This window comes from Aptenodytes patagonicus, chromosome 8 (genome assembly GCF_965638725.1).
Source record: "Aptenodytes patagonicus chromosome 8, bAptPat1.pri.cur, whole genome shotgun sequence".
Classification (NCBI taxonomy): Eukaryota; Metazoa; Chordata; class Aves; order Sphenisciformes; family Spheniscidae; genus Aptenodytes; species Aptenodytes patagonicus.
In genome coordinates this window covers 19,598,471-19,625,690 of record NC_134956.1, presented here as the reverse complement: position 1 = coordinate 19,625,690, position 27,220 = coordinate 19,598,471, and the positions used below count along the sequence as shown (strand labels likewise).

The window sequence follows — 27,220 nt, the reverse complement described above, 5'->3', positions numbered from 1 at the left end:
GCACCCTGTCTGTCATCTGAAAACTATTTCCAGGTCTTATTTTCCTCATTTTATAAGCAAGTAAGCTTCTGGTTGCCACTATTACAAGCACAACTTGAGATTTACGAGGTAGGCTAGTGTTTTTCACAATTCGCATTCAGATCCAGATTTACCAAAAAAACCTGCAGAACATTATTTCTTTGAGTGACCCCTGTGTGGCACAAAATCCCATATCCAGTGGGATCACAATGTCACCCAAGTATTCAGTCATTTAGATAAGACCTATGTCTTCCCCTCCAAGGAGGGGAGAAATGCATAGCGCTACAAACACCATGAGGTTTTCTACTTTGCCATCATTATTGATTTTGAGATACTCGGATACCACAGTGGAGAAAGGCAGTGCAAAACCCTAATATACCTAAAAGCGTAGGAAACATTGCCATGCTGAAACAGAAAAATAAAGATGGGTGAGCTAAGCTTGAACCTCCACCATATCCTAAAACCATGGTTCAGGAAACTAGACTGCATGTATTACAGTGGTTTTGTTTAATAACTTATTCTGCTAGCTTCAAAAACTGAAAGTTCAGCATCTTCATGTATACCATTGGTAGGAACAGGGATGTGATGAAGCACACACAGAGTGATGAGGTCTGTATTGAGGTTCGTTACCAGCGTTTTCCTCGGTTGCGATTATTTTAATGAAGATTTTCCCTAATTAAAATTTTCACGATTTGGCGCAGGGAGCAGATACAACACCTGATATAGTATGCCTTGAAGCCAAACGTTTCCATCAGCTTTAATGGGCATTAGAATGGTCCTTTATGGATCAAGGCAGAACCATTTCACTGATCAGGTGCGTGAAAACAACTCAGACATGAGCCACCAAAAAGACATAGTAAAAAAACCTAAACTTTACTCACTTAGGAACTCCAGGATGAGCGCTGCATTAGTGAGTCAGGATCCTTGGGGAGTCTCTGCTCCTCTGGGTAAGACAAGTTGTGTTGACCGTATGAAAACTGGCTCTATCCACTGGGGGAAAAAAAAAATCATCTCAGTGAGAGGCCAGAGGACACTGGATCCTTAAAGGGAAGAAATATCTCCCAGCTTCTATTAAGAGCTGTTTTTTCCATACTTGTGAAGTCAATTAGGGGACTAAGTCTCCAGCCCCAGTAGCTTATCTTTTTCCTCTGATAACAACACAGTTTTGAGGTGTTTACAAAGTGCTGGTGCCTATGTGGGATAACAAAGCCACATCACCAGCTGAGGAGCTTTTCCTGCTTAGTGAAGCCTTCCTCACCCATTCTTTTTTTCCCAGAACTGAACAGCCCCATCCTTGGAGGCCCAGGTAAGTCCCCCCACAGAACATAGGGCATGGCACCACATCTTTGCAACTACTGAAGCGGCCCCTTTCATGCAAGAAAACAGGCTCAGTTATTCTAATCCCACGGGGAACATGAGCAACATTTTTTGCTTTAATACTGACTCATCATCTGTTTCAGATTTCAGCCCATCTTTAAAATGAGACTATTATTTATACTAATGACTTAAACATTTTAAGGTTTACTCAAAACAGCAGAACAAGCATAGAAATGCTGTGCAGTGGGCTAAGCCTACAAGCTTTTGAGTATGAGGATAATGAGCTCTTAACCTCACAACCATTTTCTTATGAAAATTGAGTAAGAACCCCAAAAGGGTCAGCCTATGAGCCACACAAAACCTGCTTATTCCAATTTGCAGGACCTCAGTGGATTACTTTGGGATCAGGCAACCCCCAAACTGACACCTAGTCACCTTACAAGGGCTGCTGATTCTGCACCTTACCTGGAGAACATCCATAACATTGCTCTTTTCCTCTTACCTTTATTTATCTGCTGAAGAAGGCCTATGGCCCCCTCCCTTCCCAGCTTAGGATGTTTTCCTGAGTGAGGATTCTCGAACCAATTGGTACCAGCTGAAAGCCTTTAGAAGGAGGAGATATGCCAATTTATCTGCATCCTACTCAGCCACAGACAAAGTGGGTAATGTTTATCTGCTCCCTTTACTTCTGATGATGATCTTTAATTGGAGAGCCCCAGGTGGAGCCAACCTGAGAGACCTCTCAGATTTTGGCAGTGGCCCTCTCCAATCCTCACCATGACCATTAATTGGGGTGTTGCTGATTAGAGGGTGAGCACACCGGGCTGTGCAGCACCCACAGGCTGGGCTCTTCCAGTAACAATGAGCTGGCGGCGTTAGAGACCACGTCATCTAAAAAAGTTTAGAAAGCACCATGCCCCTTTAGGACCTTTCTTAATGGGGCACCCAAGACCCTGTTGTTGCAGGCAAAAAGCCTGCACCCAACGGCTCTGCATTTATTTGTATTGCAAACACACGTGATGCAAACTTTCTCTGCTAGTTAGAGGACGCTGCTGGGGGTTTGGTAGGCAAGGTCAAGACAACGTTAGTCTGCTCTGATAAAGCATGAGGAGGTAAATCATTCTGTGCAACTCAGAAGTCATTCAGATGGTACTTTTGGCATTCCCCCCCCCCCCCCGCTTTTGTTCTGTCAGTCTGAAGAGAACAGTTCGTGTGATGTAATTTAGAATGGAGCTTTTTTAAAGCTTTCACTCAGGAAAAGCTTCGGGAGCTCTGGGGGTATAGCTTAGCTCCGAGAAATAGAAAGAAAGCAAGTTTGCATTGACAGCTTGATCCCAGAGAGAGGTGGCTGCCTGCTTGTCTAACAGGTCCTCTGGGTCTGGATGAGGCAGAGACAGAGGAGCAGTCATATTAAGTGAACGTGCGCTGCCAATGTTAAAGGAACAATTACCATTATTCTGCATAGTTCACTGTTTGCTACTGCTATTTCCTTCAATAAAACCTCTTTTCACTTGCCAATTGGAGCTTGTCATGTAACAATATTTCTTATGCACAATACACATACTAAAATGCCCCTGTGTTTTTAATACATTTATAGTTGTTAACAGTAGTGGTATAGTGACAGAAAAAATGTACTTGCTTTGAATACAGAATAGATTGAAAAAAGAACAAACCAGAGGCCCTGCTCCGAAGGATTAATGGGGGTTAGATTTTGCCTAATCTCAGCGTTAAAACAGTGACACCTCTTCCATTTTTTTGACACCCACTTTTTCCTCTCAGGGCCTGGGCTGTGACCTCCTTGCTTGGAAGCAGTTGTACACCTGAGCCTTGAGCAAAAGCTTCAGTGAAAGTTTTGATGTGAGGAAGTGTTGAGGAGAGGGTTGAGCTCTCACCCGCCCCCACGCCCAGGCAGCCCCGAGGGGGACGGACGAGGGGTGCCTCTCCTGGGGCTTTGGCGAGCTCAGTGCGCTGAAGGTCGCCCAACCAACCCTTTGATCCTTGTGCGTGGTCCACAGACAGGTGGGAGCGTGCTGACCTACCCTCTAACAACACCTGAAACCTCTGGTGTTCACTGCTCACATCGGACACTAGCAAAACTCCTTGGGAGTGTGGCTCCTTGCAAAGCAGGACAAACAGCCGGCGTTGGGGAGAGGCTGGCATTTCACTGAGACTGCAGGAACTCTGCAGCTCTCCTCTGAAAGCTCGTACAATGAAGATATTGTGCTAGTTCTTGCCAACATTAAAAAGCCAGGCAGAAATGATGACAGTGAAGGTGCCATGACGAGAAGAAATTACGTGTTTGTGCTTATGAGCAGGCTGAACCTAGTATTTCATGCACCCAAATGAACAAGCAGCTGTTTGGAAACCTTTTAAGCACAGTCATGAAGGAAACTTTCTTCTGCCATAAGATTCATGTTTTCTAAGAACACTATTTTGTTCTGAACAAGTTAATATACACGGGAAAAGACATCTTGAGTGTTCCTGGACTCTCCTACACTACCCAGGAATAGTGAGAGACTGTGAGTTTAAACACATCCTTCCACTGCACAGTGAGAGAAGTGTATTTAATACTGTGAGCAGAACAGTTACTATGTTTGCCTTTGCCAGAGCAGGCAAGAGTACACTGTCCTAAAAGTGCTTATTACATAATTAAGAAACAGTGGATGTCATCTGTGTGCCCCAGAATAGATGTTCTGCATCTTCGGTGTCCCCCAGGAAAAAAATGTTTTGTGAAAAGTTGTATAGCATGATACATCTTCTGCTTCAGATATTGCTAACTGCTTTGTCTACCACAACCCTTTCTGAGGAAAAGAGCAAAGAAACCCAGAGAAGGATACCATATTGGAGGTCGTTTTGGAGCCTGATCTGTTGAGCTCCCTGGAATTCTTTCCATTGACATCTGCTGATACTGGATCAGACCTTTGCAGAGCTAAATAAATGGTTTTCCAGCACGGTCCGGCAAAGGCTGCTCGGCAGCACCCAGCGAGGTGCTGAAATGGTAATAAGATTAAAAATGTTTGCTATGGTGTACAAGTCCAGCTCCCAGTTGTGTTCCAGTATGGCACACAGATGAGAGAGAAAAAAATGGAAGTGTTTGCTAGGAAACACTCTAGAAGACATAAGACTCTCACAGATTGCCATTCATCATTGGATTTGAATCAAAGAAAAGATTTTATAACTTATTAGAAGACGTGGGGGTTTTGTAGCTATATATTATCACATGCCAATTTACCATGAGTAGAGCTTTAAGGACCGTCTATGAGAAATGCTGCATCTTCTGTGATTTGCAGCTCTATTTGATGGCGTTTAAACTGTTTGGATATATTTTAAGAATATATGTGGTTTTGACGGTGTTTTGCCCCACCAAATCAAAAGGCTGACAGCCTCAGAGCTCCTCTGGCATTAATGCTGTGCAAGGATATCTTTGTGACCATAACCGTGTGTAATACCTGCTTTGGGAATAAACTCTTGGCACATAACTTCAGTGTCATTCAGAAAGTGGCACAGTTGACAAAGACCTTGGGACATGAAAGGAAGACACTGTGCTGTCTTTTCATTGGAAGGTTCACAAATTCTGCCTAGAGATCCCTCTAATATTTTCACTTTTCAATAGATAGTGCTTACCAAAAATAAAACTGAGAATTTTAAGTGCTTTCCAAATTTAATGATGCAGAGTTTTAGGTCGAAAAAAATTCCTTTGTAATAAACTTGGTATTTTCTGTTTTACATTATCTATAAATTTCCCAAACTAAACAGAGTGAGCAATTGCACAAGTGTGTCCATGGGTGAGACCTACCTTTAGTTACTATGCCAGCATATTAAATAAAGCCCTGTCCGCTTCTGGCTACTCAGTTCTGGTTAGGATTTTGTTCCTGAAACTTGATCATATTGGCAGACAGTCTTAACCTCATTGATGGGGTGAGTAATTAACCGTGAGGGGAAGGAAGGAAGGAAGACTAAATTAATGCAGCAGTGTTGTTGAGGCAAGGACTGTAATAATAATAATAAGGTTTGGTTTTTCTACAGTTTGAAAACACCACAATCAATTCAGATAAGATAATGCATCAAAATCTCCAGCTTCACACTCTGCAGTGAGGAATAAAGAGAATTTGAGAGTTTTGAGTTATCCTTGCAATACAACAAGCAGCTGCCCATGAGCGCTGGGATGGACCTGCCCCAGCACCTGGATGCATGCCCATCAGCCGGGTGGCCTCAGGGGCTCTGCATGGGGCTGTACCTCCCAAGTCCCTGCAGCCCGAGGCGGGGACAGGGACTGGCACGGCACTATGGTGGCTGGGATGACCTGCTGACATTAATAAAAACAAATAGATGCTTAGCCCTCCACTTGAAGGGGGAAGGACGGGGCTGTGTGGTTTCAGTTCAGGTTCAGTTTGAGACTTACTTGCTCTGAGTTGGATTAATTATCCCTTTTAGCAAAACGTCAGGAGAGTGCAGCCTTGAAACAGAAAGAGAGAAACAAAAGAATATGGAAAGAAGACTTTATTTTTCTTTACAAAATCTTTTTAGGGCTGTTTCATGTGATAGAGCCGCCACACCACCTACAAGATCCAAAAATCCAATCTGGGGCTTAAATTCAACTTCAGAAATAGCCACTTGTTCTTGGAGACTCCCAGAGAGGAGGATCTCTCTCAAGAGCTGCTGGAGTAACAACAGGGTGCCAGGATGCTCTGGTCACAAACTGGAGGAAACTAACTCAAAACAGGCAAAAGAAAAAAAAATTACCTATCAGCAAGCAGTACGTGAAATGCCAAGAGGTCCTGCTGCTCTCTGGGCTAACCCCGATTACTACGATGGATTTATTTCATGGAGGCCATTTCATACAGTCACAACAGCCAAGACGTAAATAAAGACCTAAAGAAAAACTTGGTAGGAAAGAAAACAGTGGCTGAAGCAGAATTTGGAAGATCCAATGTAGAAACAAACCTTGGGGGCTCCGGCACAGCTCTCCCGGAGGATGCATGGCCGTATCCCGCACCCTGGCCCATGGGTTTCAGTGATTGCATTGCCTGTTGACCAGCTGAGGTTATGTTTCTGCAGCAGTTAACACTTGATACCAAAGCTGTGAAGTTCCTGTGAAAATACGGTGATTTAACTTGGCGCTTATCAGCCAAGGGCTCCTGAGGACCTGGCGCCAAGCTCTGACACCGAGCGATGGAGAGTGCAGGTCTCTGGGCAGGCACCTGCAAACCATCCAGTGAACATGCTGCAAAAGCAGTTGTGAATTTTGCTATTGTGTTCGTCGAGAGCGTGAATTGTGTCCGGTGTCTAATGCAAATGATGATGTCTGATGCAATAGGGACTTTTGAATTAGCACATAAAAACATTTTCATAAAGTGTTTGGTCCCCCTTCTTGCAAAGTCCGTTACAACTCTAAAGTATAAGCGAACAACATAAAATTCACACTGATCACTTCAATTCTTTTTTCAGCATCCTTAAATCCAGCTTTTTTTTTTCCTGCTGTACATCTTACTTTTTATAGTTAAAAGTAATTTTAAAGCAAAAAAGAACATAAACAATATACACTGACTCTTGACACTCCATTGCTTTTTTAAACTAGAATAATAAAAATTTGCAAATGAACAAAAGAGTGGGAGGAAGATATCTGATTTACAATGTTTTTGAGATAAAGAACACTATAAAAAAAGATCAATGTGAATAATAAAGCATTGTTAACTGAGTCATGACATTTCTATTCTCAGTGAAGATTTGAACAGTAGAGCTCTGCAAATGAGCACCTTGTGCCATTTTCAAAGTGGGAGGAAGACATATAATTATAATTTTTAAAGTGAAGAGAATTTTTTAAAATCTCTGTGAAAAAGTTTATTGAAAAACATATCGACATATCAATATGACATAAATTACTTTAATTTTATTAAACTAGGAGGGGGGAAAACCTCTTTTTGAAGACTGGCTGCAGAAAGCATTCCTTGAAAAGAATTTTCTTTATTAAAAACTCTTTTGCTAAGATGAAACAGCACTGAATGTCAGCACTACCGTGTATTTATTCTGTAACTCTTCCAACAGCTGAGATCTATAAAAGAAACATATTTTCAAAACAGTTTTAACCTCCATTGTCTTGATCATTCCTATTAACTTTTTTCATGTCACCTATTGAAATCCCTTAAAGGAACCTTTTATTCAGTCAAAATTAATGAAGCCATTTTCTTAAACAGCCTCCAAAAAGTGAAAAGGACGTAATGTCGTACATTTTATTTGACATATGTTTTCTGCCATTTCACTTATTTGTGTGATGAGAGCAAAACTTCATATTTATGCTATCAAATCTGCAGAGAAAAGTGATTTTGAGAGAGAAGAAAACTAACTCTGCTCTTGCTGTGTGTGCAGTTTAAATCCACAGTGAAAATACAGCATTGATCAGATTACTCCAATTGAGTCATTTAGTGCTTTGGCATTCCTGAAGTTAGGGCCCAGCTGTGAAATCATAGTTGGGGCCAAACTTTGCTGTTAGGTGAGTGCACATGGCTCCCATTTTCTTCAAAGGGAATGACACACATGGCCAATATTTAACTTTCACCTCTTCCATTCTTCAGCTAGCAAAGCCAGAACCAATGGACTATATGCAGGCAATTTAATAGAATTAAGAATATAATCAAGATTTTCCAGGACTTACTAGTGATTTGGGCTATATAATTCAATACACCTCAAAGCGCAGATGCTCAGCATATTCTGAAAATCAGGCCATCTCGAATATCTTACTTTAAGTAGGTAAAATCATAAATCACTTTGAATATTTTGGCCATTGGATCCTAACAACAAACAGGGCACGGGATACCTCTTCAAAATCATAAGCTCAATTCTCTGGGTTGGCTGGGATGCCTGGGAGACTTACCACATCCCAACCCATTTTGGGTACTGCGTTTGCCCACATTTCTCCCCTGCCATTACCATTACGGGACTTGAACACAGTGCAGACGTCCTTCTGCAGCAGCCGTCCCCTCGAGAAAATCTAGGTTCTGGTTCTGCAGATCTCCTGGGATGGACTGGAACGCTGGGATGGCCCACAAGACTTTGAGGCACAAGTGTCACAGAGAGAAAAAAGGATGCACCCCAAAATCTAGCTGCCCCATGGTGTATGCAGATCTTCATTTCAACTCAAGGTCAAGTGGAAAACTTTCCTACCATCCCTGCTGACTCTCCTCTTTGCTTTCCCCCGACTCCATCTGTTCCTCACCCATCTCCTTCGTTCCGCGCTCGCCTCCCTCTTCTTCCTGTGTCCATCTGTTCCCTCCTTCCTCAACGCAAGTTGGGAAAGGGAAGTAAATTCAGTCATTCACTGAACAGATTTCAAGACGAACCCCCTCCCTCTCCAGTTCTAACTTCATTCATCATGGTAAAAATTATAATGAATAGAAATGTTGAAGGTGAAAATTTATTAGGGATTGTGTTGTTTTCTTATATCAAAAGCAGTTAAAGCTGCATATAAACATTGGCTTCATTCATTTTTTTTAATATATGGTATAATTAGTGAGAAATATTAGTGGAAGTGCTTGCTATGCAGTCCATCAACACATGCCTGTCAGAGTTTAGGATCTGGGCCAAAATTTCTTGCCAGTCTTGTGATAGATTTATAATAAGCCTATAGAAGGCTTTACAGTCAGCTGGGTCACTAATTCATGAAGTTAAAACGTATACAATGAGGTCAAAAATTCACTGTTGATAAAATACCCCCTCCAGGGATTGCACCATTAGCTTTGTTACTGCAACAGCAAAAAAAAGTAAACCCAAAGCTCTTGTGAATTACCAGTCCATCATCATAAATCAGAAGGGAAGCACTTGCACGGGTTCATGATGTCATATGAAACCCGAAATATATTTATAGCCTTGCGTACTATTTCCTGTTTCCCTACGACAAAAATAAACAGTCTCTAAATCCCCTGTATCCTTTTTGCCTGAGCTCAGCAAAATGTAATGGGCACGAAACTATGAAAGCCCCCATGATATATTAGTCTAGAGCAGGTTGCTTTGGGTCGGCTGTGACGCCCGCTCTCTCTCTGGCCTCTCCTACATGGATGAGAGCAGTTCCCATGGAGTTTGCTTCATCTGTTGCACTCACTGTAGGGACAGTCCCACACCCCCACCTCCTACTTTTCCTCCCTGACCCTGGGAGAGAGAAGGAAGGGAGATTTAAGGCCTGTGCAGGGAGTGGATGGCCTGGCAAGCTTAGCAGAGGTGGAGGAGCTCAGCACCCACATTGGGACCTGGGCTTGCCACCACAAGGACCTTGGGCATCTTGTCCAAGGGTTGGAGGTTGGAGCTTGGGGGTGCAATTTCCTCTCCTCCTTTGCTGATGATCTGGGAGTCTCATCTGAGGTTTCTGGGGTGTTTGGGCATGGGTGATGCCCCACATTTCATCGCAGACCTTCCAGCTTTCAAATTTTCTGTACCTACCTGAAACAGGAACCTCTGTGTTTGCCAGTGATCCTCTTCCCCTCTTCTCAGATGAAACTTTTTCTCTTAGCAATTTGTTTTTCTTGTGGCTTCCTTTCCAGAAATGAGACAGGGAGTAACAGAAACAGTGCACCATCCCACGTAACCTCCCCCTGCAAGGAAGCACACCTGCTTCTATTTGCCCCCGAAAGCAACAACTCCTGAAGTCAATGGCTGTCACTAAGTGGCTGTATCACAGGGGGTGATACCTGTGCCAAAACACATTTATTTACAGTGTCCAACTGCAATGTTGTTTTGTTTTTCCACCAAGACAGCTGCACCAGCTCCCTCCCCCTCCCGGTGCTCCCCGGGGTGACGCTGAGCAGCGAGGACCATCCAGGTAAGCTGCTGGATTGTGCATGTGTCACACCGTGCAGAGATACCCCTGGCATCCCCTCCCATTCCTGCTGGCAGACAGATTATGTCCTTTAGACTGACAAGAAAAAGTATTTTGTTTTCCTTTTTACTTTTTCTTTTTTGAAACATGGCCATCAAAACCTGGGGTTTGGGTTTCATTTTACTATGAGTCTTTTCAAACCAAGTGAGTTCAGCTCAAGCCTTTATACTCACAAGTTCTCATCCATCAGGTCTGATATAGCTCTGCCTGCTTCATCTCAGGACTGAATGGACATGGCACACAGCTCTTTCAGTGATGAGCATGTGATACATTAAATAGACAGGTAGCGACAGCAGTGCATGGGATAACAAATGGCAGGGAGATCAGCCAGGCGTTCCTTTGGTTCTTTCGCTGCGCTGATATACGAAGATGCCTCACGGTGAAATTAAAAAGTTATACGTGCTAAACTGCTAGAGTTTTCCACACAGTTCACCATTAACCCTTGGGACTCCTTGTCACAGGGGTGTGAGGCCAAGGACCACTGCCAGGATGGATTGGGAACAAATGCCACCGGCGAGTAGAGCCACAGGCTCCCTTGTCCTTTGCTTGTAAGATGTGTACGAGCTCTACATAGGGTGATAGATCAGTTCTCTTCCTTCTCTTTCAGAGGCAGCTCCCCCTAGCCAGTTACTCGGGACAGCTCTGTGGCACTACCCATATTGCTGCAGTCCCTGTCCAGCAGAACAGAGCACGTCTTATCCTCCCTGTCCCTTGCCAAAAACAGGGGCAGGGCCCTTACATGCCACAGTATAAAAGCTAATTACAAAAGCGTGCTAGGAAACTCCAGCCTCCTAGGGCTTTAAACTAGAGATGCCAGGGGAGGGGAGCCTCAGTCCATCCCACTCCTACCAGGTTGATGCTAGGGCCAGCAATAGATGCCCAGAGCCTGGAGAAAGATCACAGGTCAGCAGGAGAGCACCCGAGGAGCAGCACAAAGGAATTCCAGCCACTCCAGACAGTAAGTCAGCTTCATCAGGGGCCCAACTTAAATGCCTCTATGCAAACACACGTAGCATGGGGAATAAACAAGAGGAGTTGGAGACGAGCACACACTTGCAGGGCTATGATCTTACTGGCATCATGGAGAGATGCAGTGGGATGGCTCCAATGACTGGAGTGTTGGGATGGAGGAATACAGGCTCTTTAGGAAGGACAGGCAGGGGAGATGAGGAGAGGGTGTTGCCCTCTATGTCAATGACCAGCTGGAGTGCACGGAGCTCTGCCTGGGGATGGATGAGGAGCCGACCAAGAGCTTATGGGTCAGGACTAAAGGGAGGGCAGGGACATTACAGTGGGGGTCTGCTACAGGCCACCCAACCAGGAAGACCGAGCGGATGAGGCCCTCTAGAGACAGATAGGAGCAGCCTCACGCTCACAAGCCCTGGTCCTCATGGGGGACTTCAACCACGCCGACATCTGTTGGAGGGACAACGCAGCAGGGCATAAGCAATCCAGGAGGTTCCTGGAATGCACCGACAGTAACTTCCTTCTCCAAGTGGTAGAGGAGCCAACGAGGAGAGGTGCTGTGCTGGACCTTGTTCTCATCAACAAGGAGGGGCTCATGGGGAATGTGAAGCTCAAGGGCAATGTTGGCTGCAGCGACCATGAAATGGTGGAGTTCAAGATCCTTAGGGAAGCGAGGAGGGTGCACAGCAAGCTCACTACCCTGGACTTCAGGAGAGCAGACCTTGGCCTCTTCAGGGATCTGCTTGGTCGAGTGCCATGGGACAAAGCCCTGGAGGGAAGAGGAGCCCAAGAAAGCTGGTTCATATTCAAGGATCACCTCCTCCAAGCTCAGAAGCGATGCATCCCAACAAAGAGGAAGTCAGGCAAAACCACCAGGAGGCCTGCATGGAGGAACAAGGAGCTCCTGGACAAACTCCAACACAGAAGGGAAGCCTACAGAGGGTGGAAGCAAGGACAGGTAGCCTGGGAGGAATACAGAGAAATTGTCCAAGCAGCCAGGGATCAGGTTAGGAAAGCTAAAGCCCTGATAGCATTGAATCTGGCCAGGCACATCAAGGGCAACACGAAAAGCTTCTATAGGTATGTTGGTGATAAAAGGAAGACTAGGGAAAATGTGGGCCCTCTCTGGAATGAAATGGGAGACCTGGTTACCTGGGATATGGAGAAGGCGGAGGAACTCAACAACTTTTTTGCCTCAGTCTTCAGGGGTAAGTGCTCAAAGCTAGGCCGCCCAAGCCGCAGAAGGCAAACACAGGCGTGGACTGGGAGAATGAAGAGCCGCCCACTGTGGGAGATCATCAGGTTCGAGACCATCTAAGGCACCTGAAGGTGCACAAGTCCGTGGGACCCGATGAGATCCCTCTGCGGGTCCTGAAGGAACAGGCGGATGAAGTTGCTAAGCCACTATCCATCATATTTGAGAAGTCGTGGCAGTCCGGTGAAGTTCCGACTGACTGGAAAAGGGGAAACATAACCCCCATTTTTAAAAAGGGAAAAGAGGAAGACCCGGGGAACTACAGGCCAGTCAGTCTCACCCCTGTGCCTGGCAAGATCATGGAGCAGATCCTCCTGGAAACTATGCTAAGGCACATGGAAAATAAGGAGGTGACTGGTGACAGCCAACATGGCTTCACTAAGGCAAATCATGCCTGACAAATTTGGTGGCCTTCTATGACAGGATTACAGCGTTGGTGGATAAGGGAAGAGCAACTGATGTCATCTACCTGGACTTGTGCAAAGCATTTGACACCATCCCACATGACATCCTTGTCTCTAAATTGGAGAGGCATGGATTTGATGGATGGACCACTCGGTGGATAAGGAATTGGCTGGATGGTCGCACTCAAAGAGTTGCGGTCAACAGTTCGATGTCCAAGCGGAGACCAGTGACAAGTGGCATTCCTCAGGGGTCAGTACTGGGACCAGTGCTGTTCAACATCTTTGTCAGCGACATGGACATTGGGATCGAGTGCACCCTCAGCAAGTTTGCTGACAACACCAAGCTGTGTGCTGCTGTCGACACGCAGGAGGGAAGGGATGCCATCCAGGGGGACCCTGACAGTCCTGAGAGGTGGGCCCGTGTGAACCTCATGAAGTTCAACAGGCCAAGTGCAAGGTCCTGCACATGGGTCGGAGCAATCCCAAGCACAAATACAGGCTGGGCGGAGAATGGATTGAGAGCAGCCCTGAGGAGGACTTGGGGGTGCTGGTTGATGAAAAGCTCAGCATGACCCAGCAATGTGCACTTGCAGCCCAGAAAGCCAACCGTATCCTGGGCTGCATCAAAAGCAACGAGGCCAGCAGGTCGAGGGGGGTGATTCTCCCCCTCTACTCTGGTCTCCTGAGACCCCACCTGGAGCACTGCGTTCAGCTCTGGGGCCCCCAACATAAGAAGGACATGGACCTGTTGGAGCGAGTCCAGAGGAGGGCCACAAAGATGATCAGAGGGCTGGAGCACCTCTCCTGTGAAGACAGGCTGAGAGAGTTGGGGTTGTTCAGCCTGGAGAAGAGAAGGCTCTGGGGAGACCCTATAGCAGCCTTCCAGTACCTGAAGGGGGCCTACAAGAAAGCTGGAGAAGGGCTTTTTACAAGGGCATGTAGTGAGAGGACAAGGGGTAATGGCTTTAAACTGGAAGCGGATAGATTTAGATTAGATATAAGGAAGAAATTCTTCCCTATGAGGGTGGTGAGGCACTGGCACAGGTTGCCCAGAGAAGTTGTGGATGTCCCATCCCTGGAAGTGTTCAAGGCCAGGTTGGATGGGGCTTTGAGCAACCTGGTCTAGTGGAAGGTGTCCCTGCCCATGGCAGGGGGGTTGGAACTAGATGATCTTTAAGGTCCCTTCCAACCCAAACCATTCTATGATTCAGTTCTCCAGGGCTGCAAGACCCTGGTTTGTGCCTGAGCCAATGAAGAGAAATAGGGGTCAGGGGACCTACTGTAAATGCCAGTGTTGGTATTACTGCTCCTCGCTATTAACCAGAGGTATCTGGGGCTGGCATCAGTGGAAAGTAAGTGATTTACTTTGTACTTTCATGAATTTAGACACTGTAGTCAGCTGCCTGAATCACCCAAATTAAAAAAAAAATAGAAATTTCATTTGAGTATTTAGACTATCTCTGTCTCTAATACAAACATGGGTGAACGATCCCAGTCTTCTACTGCAACAGTCAAGGCAAGCCCCAGCTTCCCCAGTTAAGGAAGAAAGATACTATTAAGAATGGCACTTTGTGGGGGCTTATCTCTAGCTGCCTCTGCCTAACACTGAATAGCCTGAGCTTTCTTCATTATATTATGCTTATTTTTCCCTTTTAATTCACTTCAGTGGATGTTTTCTACACGTTAAAAACACAGTCATTTGTGGATATCTGAAACTGAACACAGGATCTTAATAGACAGTAACAAATTTTGACCCTCTGCCCATCTCGAATTGTAATTTAATTTTTTTTTTTACATTCTCATTTAACAGTAATAATAAATAATATCAGTTGTACATAATATATTTTTAAAGCCTATTTGGCTGCACTTATTTGTTCCAATCTCTCAACCTACTACTGTTCCATGCAGCAACAAACTATAAAAGAAAAAAAAAAAAAAGTGCTAACCACTTTTTTTATGCTGATCTAGCATAATCGTTATTTCTTTAGACACCTTGTGCAAACATTAAATTGATAAAAGACATAATGTAGATGGACCCACAGCTGAACTGAAGGTAATTGCATAAAAATGAAATGGAGACCTATAATTGTACACTGCTTTAGCCTCTATCGCACTGTTTTCTGGAAGCAAGGATCTTGCTTGTCATAGCAAGTTGCTCGTTACAGTGACTGCATGAAGACTTGATCTGGCTGTGCAAGACAAGTATAACATTACTTAAAGGGAGCTTTTCAAACTAAGAGTCTGACACTAAAATGTACTGTATTTTCAAAGATGTAGTATGCTTTAACAAACAGAAGAGTCCTTGAATGACAGCTTTTGTTACCCTTTTGTTTGATGGTGCTGTATTGAAAAATTCAGGTTATGTCTATGCCTTTCTATTTCTGATTTTGATTTCTCTTCAACAGCACTTCACGAACAAAAATTGACTCGAAGCATGAATAGTAGAAGTCGGTGGATACAGTAAATGTTAGTCTAGCATTTACTGATTATTTCCATCTGATTTTTTTTCAGTATCATTTCTTTAATGCTTAAATTGCCACAATGTGGGCCATTGTATTGTTGCAGAAACAGGGAACTCAACAGATATATTACGATTTAAAATATATCCGGTTTAGACTTTTGGGCCACTTTTGAAAGTAGAAAATGATAGAAATCGTCATTCTTGCCTAGGCCTTTCAATCTGATCCGTGTGTATTCAACTGCTCAGCCCGTGTGTAGCTCTCAGCCTGGACAAACAAGATCCATCTGTAAGATTGGCACCTGAATAACAGGTGGGGCATGTGTCTTTTGGACTCACAAATCAATTATTATCCAATAAATCCAATGCATAAGTGGGCCATTGCTTCCTCCAGAGCTCTGCTACTTCAATTAGCACAACTTTTCCTGGAGACGGTATGTTATTGAATGAAAGTGCAGGAAAAATTGTGGTATGTCATTGATTTATAAACACTGGAAAACAGCGGTTACTAGACATGTAAGTACATCCAAAATGCATGAATTTTCACATTTTGGACTCAAGAGGCTGGCCAAGAAGTCAGAGGGGGAAAAAAAAGCTGTATTTACTTATTCTGGGGGGAAAACCATGAACAAATTATCACAGACGGGCAAAATCAGACGTGCTTTGCCCAGGATGCTGGCTTCCTACGACCAAGTGTAGAACCTGCAGGCGAGCACCGCTGTGCTTTGCACTGCTGGTGCACACCCGGAGGAGCCACTGCCTCTCCTGCCCTTCCCAAGTCTCACCTGTGGCTTTCCTTTGTCATAACACTTACAAAACCTGACAGTTATAGGTTTCTGAGACTCCTTTCTGTGCCACTGCTGTCTTACTGTCTCCTTCCCTCCACTTCTCTCTATCCCACCAGTTGCTCCCTGTCTAAGGCCAACCTGTAAACTCTCTGGGACAGGGAAAATCCACATTTCCTTCATAGTAGACTTTGTCATTATTACAAGCTCAAAATCAAACCAAACCATCTGCCAACACACATTTTTAAAACAGTGATTTAAAGTTAAAATGAAAATAGTAGCTTAGTATTTCTTCTTATCCTCTCCCAGGCTCTTACTCTGCTAACCTCTACCCACCTTTTCTGCTTCTACATATTTCCCCACATGAAGATAATCTAAAATGGCATGAATTGTGACTATGAGTAAATACTTAAATTAATTGCTTACTCATTCTGTAAGTAAATAGAATCATAGAAATCATAGAAAAATTAAGCTTGGAAGGGACTTCTAGAAGTCACCTCATCTGACCTCCGCCTCAGATCAGGGCTAACTCTGCAGTAAGAGCAGGCTACTGGGGTCCATGCCCAGCTGAGCTCTCCACACTTCCCCAGCCTCACCGGCAGCTGCCCCAGTGCTTTACAGCTCCCATGATGAAGGATTTGTCCCATACTCAATCCCAATTACCCTTGCTGCAGCCTGTGACAGTCACCTCTTGTTCTTTCACCTCTGTGCACTACTGGGAGGAGTTGGGGTCTGGCTTTTCCATTACCCTGGTTATGAAGTGGAAAACAGCATCTAGCACCGTTCTTTGCCTTCTCTTCTCCAGGCCAACAAAGCCTAGCTCCCTCAGCCTCTCCTCATACATCAAGAGCTCCAGACCCCTCACCACCTTGGTGGTCTTCACTGGACTTGCTCCAGATACCATTTGGACCTCAAATCCTTGCTTCCCCCCACTTCGAGCCCAATGGTCCCAGTGGTTTTTCACTTACCTTGCAGTCCACCCATTCCATCCACATTTCCTCCTTTTGGCTGCAAGGGTGCTACGGGACACAACTGCAGTCTCATTAAGGTTTCACTCTCTATCAATCTTTTCTTGGCTTTTCTTTAATATATGTCAGGTGTCAAAGGTACCTGAAAAATAAGAGAGATGCAGGGTTTCTCTGCTGGCTCCTTGCAGCAGAGCACAGACTAGCTGCTTTAGAGCACTTACTGTTCCTCTCAGAAAGTAATGTTTGCATAACTGAGGTGTTTGTAAAGATTGATTATCTGTATATAGCTCAAGAGCAAGCATATCACAAGATTTAAGTAAGATAAAAAGTGAGGCTGTGCTTGATGTGAGGTGTAGGAGCTAATCAGCTGTAGATAAGAATTGATGAGATTTTATCATCCCAGCCATAGAGAGAATGACTGTGTTTCTTGGCCTCTTGATCACTTCGGAGAGTAAGTGAAACTATATATCAACCCATGTTTATCTGTGCCTGAAAACTTCTTCAAGAATAAATTGAGCTCAGAACTCTTCTTAACTTTTCCCCTAGTTGGGGCTTAAAATTAAGCTCTCCCTCTGGTTTTTGAGCTGCCTCTGTGGCACGCTGACAGCATGTGAAGTATCCCATCCTCTAGTTGACTTCCAGGCCAACAACACAAGTGTGGATGAACTTATGAAATAACGAATCTGGATGTTAAACAGAGACCATCTGGCTTTCTTTGCTACAAGATTATGAGCCATGGTAAGCTGGCACATCTGCATCTAGGTACCACCTACACACACATTGTTGGCTGTAAATTTAAGGAAACAGAGCTGCTGTTGAAAAATAACAGGATAATTGTTTTGCCTTCTTTTATATGACAGATTGAAATTAGGACATCACACTCGAAATAGATGTCAACTGAGGCAATAGTTCTGTTCTCTCTCTTAACCTGATCCCACCCAGTGAAGGTGAATTATTACTTAGCCTCTAAGTCCACTGGGTTTAAGAGAAAACCTTAGAATGCGAGCTCACAAATACTTATACTATGAATAAACTTTACTTGCGTAAAGAGACTGAAATTATTAGATAAGTAGGGTTAGGCCTTGGAAGTAAACAACTGTAGGCTTGGAAATTCTGCATATGTTATTCTTTCAGATCTTTGTCTTAGTATCGCAAACAAGTCTTTTTATTTTTTTCCTAATCCCACCAGATAACCAGCTTACAAATGAAAAACATACAGATGAAAAGCCTATGAAAGGTATTGTTATGGGTTCTGTCACAGACTTCAGCATCACAGACGCTTCATCAAAGGGTACCAAAAATGGGAAGAAATTGTCAGATGCGAGCACATCATCCATTGCTTCCCTGGAGAAATGCAGAAAATTCACTTACATCAAAGATGACGCATCAGTACATCAGAGAGACAGTGACGGTATGTTTTACAAAACAGATCACATTTAAGCTGATTTCTAAATAATGCCCATTGCAAGAGCACTATGTGTATCTAACTTGAAATAAATGCTTACACGCTAAACAGGAGGTTCAAGAACATAGCCAAAAGCAGCATTAAGTTGCCCTGCAGACATTTTTGTGATAGATGAGAATCTGTAGAAGATGATCTTAAATTGTCAGTGATATTAAAGTCATAGAAGAGGAGCTTAGAGCCTATTGTGCAACAGAGCATTTGTACTTTTGTAATGAGTGTTTGCACAGAAGTACTAGTGTCGGTATCGGAGAAACAGAGTATCTCACACGGAGCCACTTCTCCCCAGTAGCAGAGGTTGGTGCTTTTGCCATCGGTACTGCAGCAGCTGCTGTGGTTGCTGAACAGCTGCTGTGTTTGGTGGACTGCACATTACTTCTATGGTCTTGTATGTGCAGTTCTCGTATGGACCATTACATCCAACCCTGCCATTCTGCTGACCCACCACCAAACCCTCCCTCTACTGCCTACGCTGCAAAACTCACGTGGGTCAGGATGAGGAGCTCTCTTCATACTCTGCCCTGCTCCTGCAGAAAACTGTCTCTGAAGACTGGGCCGAGTGGATACACGTGGACAGGATTTTGGTTAGTTCAGCATGCTCTGCATCTTGAAAAAGCATATTTGAAAACAAAGCACTATGAAAGGTACTTACAAACCAAAATTGCAGCAGAAGCCAAATAGTTCAGTGCATTCTTGCAAATGAACATTGCTAAAACATAACTTGCTCTGGGACTATTAATCAGAGGTGTCTTACCTTTTCAGAAAAGGAGCTGATCCTTTTTATTGTGTAAAAGCACAAGTTAAAGAGCTGAATATTTGCATTATTTTTTGTAAGAGTTTCCAAGGCAATAGTATAACCAAGAGTTAATGAATAGATGGGTTGTGAACACTCATTACAGACCAAGGGGCATGATTCCTGCTCATCTAAATAATGTAACACCCCTGATTTTAGTGAAATTATGCTGAGAAGCAGTTATTCCTGGTTATTCTGATGGATATGAAAAAAGTGCTTCTGTGAAGCATTTTTGAAGTTTCTTAAGCGTGCCTTTTGCAATAATGGATTAGTGTGTTATATCCAACGGAGCTGGGATCTATCACATATATCATATTAACAGTCCCTGAGTTAAGAACTTCTAAATACAGATCAACAAAATAAACCACAATGTTCTCCAGGAGCCATTACCATCTCCATTGTATCACTGATCCTGTAATAAAAGGGATGTCCCTGATACATCTATTAGAATACATTTAATTTCAATGAAGGATCTGAAATATTTATTTCATTGAGGGGACTCATCCTCTAGTCCAGACACTATTTTCTGAGTTTGCTGACTATCCGATCAGGCCCCTCAACCATTACTGGCACACAGGTGTGTACCACGTGATGCAAATAACAGATTTCATGCTCCTTAAAAAAGCTAAAAGTGAAGGAAATTAACAAAAAAACCAATCTGTGCCCAATTAATAATGTTAAGGGCTGGATGGAAGCCAAGAAAACCAAAGGAAGCCAGATTTGTGGTTGTCACTGCATACTCTGCTCACTCTACTCTGACAAGTTACTGCTTATTCCACACACGAGGCCAAATCCTGTTCGCTGGTGCATGGAGAACCTCTGAAGGCAGAGCGATAGCTGAGGAAATTGGTGATTATTTTGTTCCCTGTGCTCAGAGAGGAGCAGATCCAAAGCTCATGGGTCTCACCAGGGGTGACCATCGTAGCCTCAGTGAGCTTTGGACAACCTTCGTTCAGAGCATCATCTGCGTGAGCAGAGGGTGAGCTGACAGCCACCAAACAAGAGCAGGAAAATTTAGAGATGAGGCAGGCTAGCAAAATTATTAGAAGTTCTTCTTTTGTGGTAATTAATCTACTAATGTAGAGAATGGGAGCTGAGGTCGTTGTTCTCACTGAGATAAATGCAATAATGCCGTTTCGCAAACAGCAGGGAAAACAGAGGGGAAAACAGGAGATTGCATCTTCTTTTATGCAGTTTGTGGCTAATTTATTTTCAAATATATAAATGAATGCATAGGAATGGATGTTTAATTGCTAATATCTATTATTTATATACATTACCCCACTTAAAACAGGACAAAAAAGCCTCACACATGCAGATTTTTCGAAATGTGTTACATCCATTATCACAGTTCATGGTGTGTGCTCTGATGGGAATTTAAAAGCATCTTTACTGCACATCACAGACTCTGTGCTGAAACATTACTTTATTATTAAAATCTTGTGCTTTTTGTGTGCTCCCTTTCCTGGATGAAGCCCTAAGAATCATATCTATTCTCTCAAGATTACATAAGCACCATTATGGTTAACACATTCAGGAAAAAAACTGTTATTAGAAAACAGATCTTTGGAGAAAAAAAAAAATTGAAAGATCCTTAACTGATATATAATTTTGAATTTCATCTCTCATATCTATGTATAGGAAGGAAATTTCATAAACATAAGATATCTAAAAAGAATAGTCTTAATTACACCATGGACTACTGGATAAAATGATTACATTTTCTACACTGTAAATTTCATACAATTAAATGCAGCAGTGTCACCTTATAAAATGTTTCAATTTTATAATTATTTCAGTTCATTTAGTTAGAAAAAAATATAAGCATGAATTTACTAAGTATCACCAAAATCTAGTCATTCTTATTCTACAGAACTGACTTAGAAGTTAGTTGTGCTTGTCTGAACTTAAATAGATCTTGACATATTTAAATAAGTATTAAATTGATAACATTGGTGATGATATGCTACTTAGAAAGAAGCTCAGTCACATGCTATTTATTCTTGCTACCTGCTTTAACTGTTGGGGGTTTTTTTGTAAAGAAGCTGGAATGATTTTTTAATTTTGTTTTTCATCAAGAAAGCTTTCTTAAAAAGAAAAAAAAAAAAAGAGCATAATTCTGGAAACTTCCTGGCAGTGAACTTTATGTTACATGAGAGAGAAAATGCCACAACAGAACCAATGCAGTTGAATGAGTTCACAGTTAGTCATCCTAGGGCAAGAAATGTGGTTATAACCATATGCTTTTCTGAAAGAACCAATGAAAAGGCATTCATATTGTTGAAGGCATTTTTCCTTTCCAAAAACAAGGAGGGAAAAAAAAAAATTGAAAGGTCTGGGTCTTTGCGCTCCAACTGGATTCACACAGTCAGAATCTCACACCTGCTCCGAGCCCTGCTGCACCCGGAGGCAGCCTCCCCAGAAGCTGTAGTTGGAACGGTGGGTAGTTAATTAGTTGATTTTTGAGGGGAACAAATATAACACAAAGTTTTTGTCACGGTGACCAAGTTTTCAGGAATAATTCACTGGCTCCAGACACGCATCCTAGCTGATACAATTTTCTGAACTTTTGTCTCCTTTCAAAAATGAAGAAGTCTGTGAATGAAAAGGTGAGAAACCCATTTCAGTGGGGAAGTGGAAGGACCCTGGGCTGAGAAGCGATCTGCACGCTGCCCCCTGTAAATGCTGTTCTCCAGACGTGCTTTTCCTCCCTGTCTCTGGTTAGGCAATCCAGCTGTCATTAAACATTTTTACTGAAACAGACTACTTACAGGAATCAAACTACAAGCAGATGACGAATCTGTACTCTTTTTTTTCCCCCCGTGTGTGTGGATTTGGTCTTGTTCATAAGATCATCTCAGTCCTTATCCAGATGCCATACCGAATTCATGAGCCAGGGACGCACTGTCCCATGCATCCAGACTGACCACATCATAGAAAAGCAAGAACTAGACCTGATCCACTGTCCACAAAAGCTTTGGGTGTTTGCGCACTGACTTCCAGCAAGGATTGATTCAGACCGTAACAGACTTACGGCCCAGAAAGGAATCATTTAAATAAGAAGGATTCGGTTCTGAACTCTTCGTATGCAGGCAAAAATACCCCTGAAAGTTTTTTTGGGTTTTTTTGTTGATTTTTTTTTTTTTTTTGCCTTCCTAGCAATAGGAGGAGCAGCCTGATGATTTTTATCTTTAATTGCAAACTCTTGTGAAAAAGAAAATAAACTCCAGTGTCACGTGCGTTGATCAGGTAGCGCATGTGGCAGCACAAAGCAACAGCACTTCCAAACTCCTGCAAGGCTGCAAATCCCCCAGCAGAGCATCCCTGCTGCGTGAGGTCCACTCCTGTGCTGAAATTTATAGCCCAAACTTTAAAAGTATAGAATCGTAGAATCATTTAGGTGGGAAAAAACCTTTGAGATTGTCGAGTCCAACCGTAAAGATGGTTCAGAGTACTTGTTCCTCAGATCTTCACTGCCACAGAATATTTTCATTCAAATCATTTTCATGCCGCTGTTGTTTTTCCAGAACAAACAACATACAGAAAATAAATCCTTTCATTTGACGTTATGGAAGCAGTTATCATCAATGTATTTTTAGCCTACCCTGCGTGCTGTCTTGCGTCTCATTTCTGTGTAGTCACACTAGCCTGAACCTGGGTAATAAAGCACACCCTTTTTCTTACGTCTCGCTGCTTTTCCTTTTTCTTAGATGAATGCGCAACACTTATCCTGGCCTGCTTGTTCTGCCAATTTTGGGACTTTCTTATAATGCTGCCTGATACCTGTGAACATTGGCTGACAGATACCTGTTGTCCATCCAATAGATACTACCAGCCCTCCAACGAAGACCACGCCAACAACGACTGCAACTGTGACTGTGACATTGATTGCAGCCTTTTTGAGTCCTGCCACGAGACTGGTGAATGCCTGGAACTTGCCATGGAGATTTCCGAAGTCTGCTATCGCTAATAGGAAAATAAGTGACAAAATTCCTCAAAACAGCCTGAAAGTCAACTGACAGAGTACAAAGGAGATTTTTTTTTTTTTTTTTTTTTAAAGATAACAGTAGTAACCAGAGTGTTTGCCAACCAGGACTACGTGCATCATGCTGCTCCCACCCTGGAGGTCTGAATATTTGTACCATTCTGGTTGTATGATTTCACAAACTGCTGAAACCAATAAAGGGCAAAAAAGGGTCTTCTCCTTTGCCATAGACAACAACAGAATTCCTAAGTGCCAAGTGTGCTCGATGCTTTACCCACTGTCAATCCAAGGCTTTTATAAACCTCTAATTGCTTTAAACACGGATTTCCCCATTCATAAACACAGGACAAATTAGGACATTATTTTAGGACTGATATATATTAGTTCATCTTCCTAATGGATTCATACCTAAACATGTATTACACATTGTTGGTTATTACTAATAATGTATGATATAGCATCATTTTATAATTAAAAATTTATTTATTCAATCTCTTAAAACACACTTATATTCTCGGTTTAGGTAGAAAAGAAAATTAAATTAATTAGAAACCATGCTAGTCGTAATTACAGCAAATGTCTCTAAAAATCTCCAGTGAATTTTGTAGAGGAAGCATTTTAACAGGGTAGTGCAATTTGACAGTGTATTAATGTGCGTGCCTATGGTTATATAATAACAGGTTATGTCTATTGTTCATTAGTTATAGGAAAGGGCTCCTTAAGTGTAATTAGCCTAAATGGGAATTGACTGCACACTTCCAGAGGAGAATTGCCCCGTGGATAGCCAGTAACTCCTTTGCCTGATTTCCTTTTGTAAGATTTCTGCAAGCAGCAGAATATTGCCACCTATTCCAGTGGAAACAGGCACCTCCACCTGTGCACAAAAGATTACAAAATGACAGTATCTATCCTGGTTGTGCTTTCAAACTCCCTCTATCTTTTCTGGTGGCAGGTCTGACTAATAAAAAGGAAATACATAGAGCACATTACACATATGACAACAAAAGCATGTAAATTCAGCTGCCTGAGGGTGCAGAACGCACGTATTAAGCACAGAGGAAAATACAGACTTTGCTTGCTCACATTAGATATTTATAAACTAACACCAAAGACAGCGTTTGCTTTGTATAGGCACTAAAACTTCTCCCAAAACCCCCACTGATCTCAGTGCAGAAGTGCCTGGGGAATCCCAAATAAGAACCCTGGAAAGATGCTGGGATACTCAGCATTGCTGAAACCATTGAAGCCACTTGTTTAATAATCTTTGTTTCAAATCTGTAGTCCTGACACATGAATATTTAATGGAAACAAAAACCCGTGTGAATTTCCCTTTTTTTCCCCCACTTCTGGAAAATTCATGTTTTCAAAAAATCGGAAGGTAAGAAGTAGGTAGAACTGCTAACGATCTTTGTACAGCTATCTTACAAAGCTTAGTGACCTAAGGACAACAAACCTTAGAAATGCAGCGAGCAGCCCAGCATACCTTGTTTCTGTGCTCCTTCCAGGACGCCAGCGGGGAGTGAGAGAGGTTTGCTTATTTTAAGTGCAATGTCACATTGTGAGTTGTAGCCACCTAAAGGAACAAAGTCATTAGTCCTCAATTGCCACACCTACGCTAGCCTGCCGGATGGGTCTGGACCCAAACCCCAAAAGCACTAACCACTGCCCTCCAGGAGGCACTGGTTTTGCACACCCTGGGCTGGGCAATGCTGAGTTTTAATGCTCCGGTTTGCACTCTCCCGTAGATTTTTGATCTTAAATGTCCCAATACTGGGCCTCACAGCTAAACTCTCAGTGCAACGTATCGGGCCGCAGAGGCTTGGATCATTCCGCTTTCTACCATAGGTTGTCCTCGACAAAGTGGCAAGTGGGCATGTATGAATAAAGACACTGACCCAAAGCATTTAAGAGTCAGAAAAGGAGAAAACTTGCCCCACACACCATTTCTCAGAGAAGTACCAATGGAGGTGCACGTTGGCAGTCCTTGCTCTTGATGCTGCCATCCAAAAGGGGAGATTTCATGTGCAATGGCTGGAAGGAGCCCAAGAGAGGAAACCAGAGGGTGCCATACCCCAAAATGCTGCCACTGAGGGACCCAGAGATGGGGAACTTGTCTTGCAAGCCAAGATGTCTTGTTCCAGCTCTGAGCCTGCAAGGTGATACACATTGACCATACTGGGATCACCCATGGCAAGTGAGGTCTCTATGCATCAACTGTGGAGCTGAATTAAGGACTACTGGCCAAAATACTTTTTTTTCAACTCTTTTCCTAGGAATCATTATTCAAAAGAGCTTTTTTTCATGTTGTAATCCATAGGTTGGCAAACTGAGGTCATGTCTGCTATAGGGCATGGGTAAGGTCAAAGACAGAATTACAATGGTCACGGCCATAGCCATGGCTAGACAGGATGTCCCAACAATATGAATTTAATCGCACTGAGGGATATATTGAGAGCTGCTGTTGCAGTGAATGGTGGTGTTTTAAATAACGCAGCAATATCTCCTCACCTAAAGCGTACAATGACACATTGCTCGGTTTCCTGTTTTAGGAAGTAGATGTTTAGAGGCCTTCTGTATGAGCAATGAAACCTTGAAAAACATGTTATTTTGTACAACCTAGTAGAAGCAGCAGCTTATGATGACTTTGTTTTCTGTCATAAAATTGTTAATTGCAACACTGTGTTTTCATGACACACAGGAACCCTTTAATACGCTGACACCAGAGAAAGTCAGTCAGACTTTTCCATTAACTCTTCCAGAAACTGGGTTTCCTCTTTGGAGAGCCATCCTATTCCCATACTACACTGACTTCCTAGGCCAGAGGAATACCCATTTATCAGATTTGAACATGGGTAGACATTCCCGTGAAACAGAAATATTTGGAACAATTCAAGGCTGTCTCTGTACTTTTTATTTACTGGGAAGGAAGGTCTGAGCGCTTGAGTAGGAGGCGTTTGGGTGGATGGCTGTTCTGAACATGTTGGACTCAGCTGTGCTCCCGGAGAGATGTCAGCTCCGCAGCGTGTGAAACCAGCTCCTCAGAACAACAAATAGAAGTTACCATTTTGCAAACGGGAACATCGCTCCGACACGACGCCTCTCCTCAGCACCATAAATGCGCTGACAGATTGGTTGGGGGAAGAGAGAGACAGAGATAATAACAAAGAGCTATATCGATACCTTCTACAGGAAGGGACCATGGGATGCTCTCTAAGGATCTCCTCTTGGAAATGACCCAGCAGTCTCATCCTTGAGAGGAAAATGTCTTTTCACCTCCTTTCACTGTGTTCTCAGGACGCAATACAGATTAGGACGTAAACCCTTTGCAGCAGAAATTGTCATTTGCTAAATATTGTACTGCACACAGAGGACTGAACGTGAAAGGCCTCAGGGTGCTTCTGAAAGGTTAAAGACCAGTTATCTCAAAGGAAATGAAATTCTCTGACTGAACATGAGCCCTTCCATAATGTCGTTCTGGTGCCTTACTCTCCATGCGCACACTGAGTCCCTTTAGATATGGGCCTAACAAAAATTAGCCCATGTACACCCCCAAATACAGGGAGGGAGCATATTATATTATCTCCTTTGACTTTCCTCTGCTTCCTAGAGCATTTCGACAGTTCTTACTCTTTTAAGCAATCACAACCAGAATGACCAACATCTTCCAAATGTCAAGACAATACACAACTCTGCCTTAACTCCAGTGCTGATTAGGGATTCAGGCTGAGTGCTACAGCTGAGCTCTAGAAGACTTTGGTTCTCAGGAAGAAAGCAAAATACGGGAACAATTAAGACGTTTGCAATTGTATTTCTCCTGTTGTTATGCTTGTACAATATCAAAAAATGTTCAATAGTGTTGGACTAAGAATGTATGCCTCTATTAAATTTTTCTTTTTTTTACATGAAATGGGTGGTTCCATTGCTTTAATCTTCATCTGTGTCA

At 43.1% G+C, this 27,220-nt stretch overlaps 1 protein-coding gene across 1 annotated transcript in view; it reads left to right on the top strand.

Moving 5' to 3' along the window:
* Positions 1 to 23,262, top strand: part of MDFIC2 (MyoD family inhibitor domain containing 2) — a 52,169-nt gene extending 28,907 nt beyond the window's left edge. Inside the window, exons 3-6 of the mRNA XM_076345877.1 lie at positions 1,295 to 1,324; positions 10,076 to 10,144; positions 18,227 to 18,448; positions 23,003 to 23,262. Of these exons, the coding sequence (XP_076201992.1) occupies positions 1,295 to 1,324; positions 10,076 to 10,144; positions 18,227 to 18,448; positions 23,003 to 23,262 (581 nt within the window). The remainder of the gene's footprint in view (positions 1 to 1,294; positions 1,325 to 10,075; positions 10,145 to 18,226; positions 18,449 to 23,002) is intronic.
* The last annotated feature ends 3,958 nt before the right edge of the window (positions 23,263 to 27,220 follow it).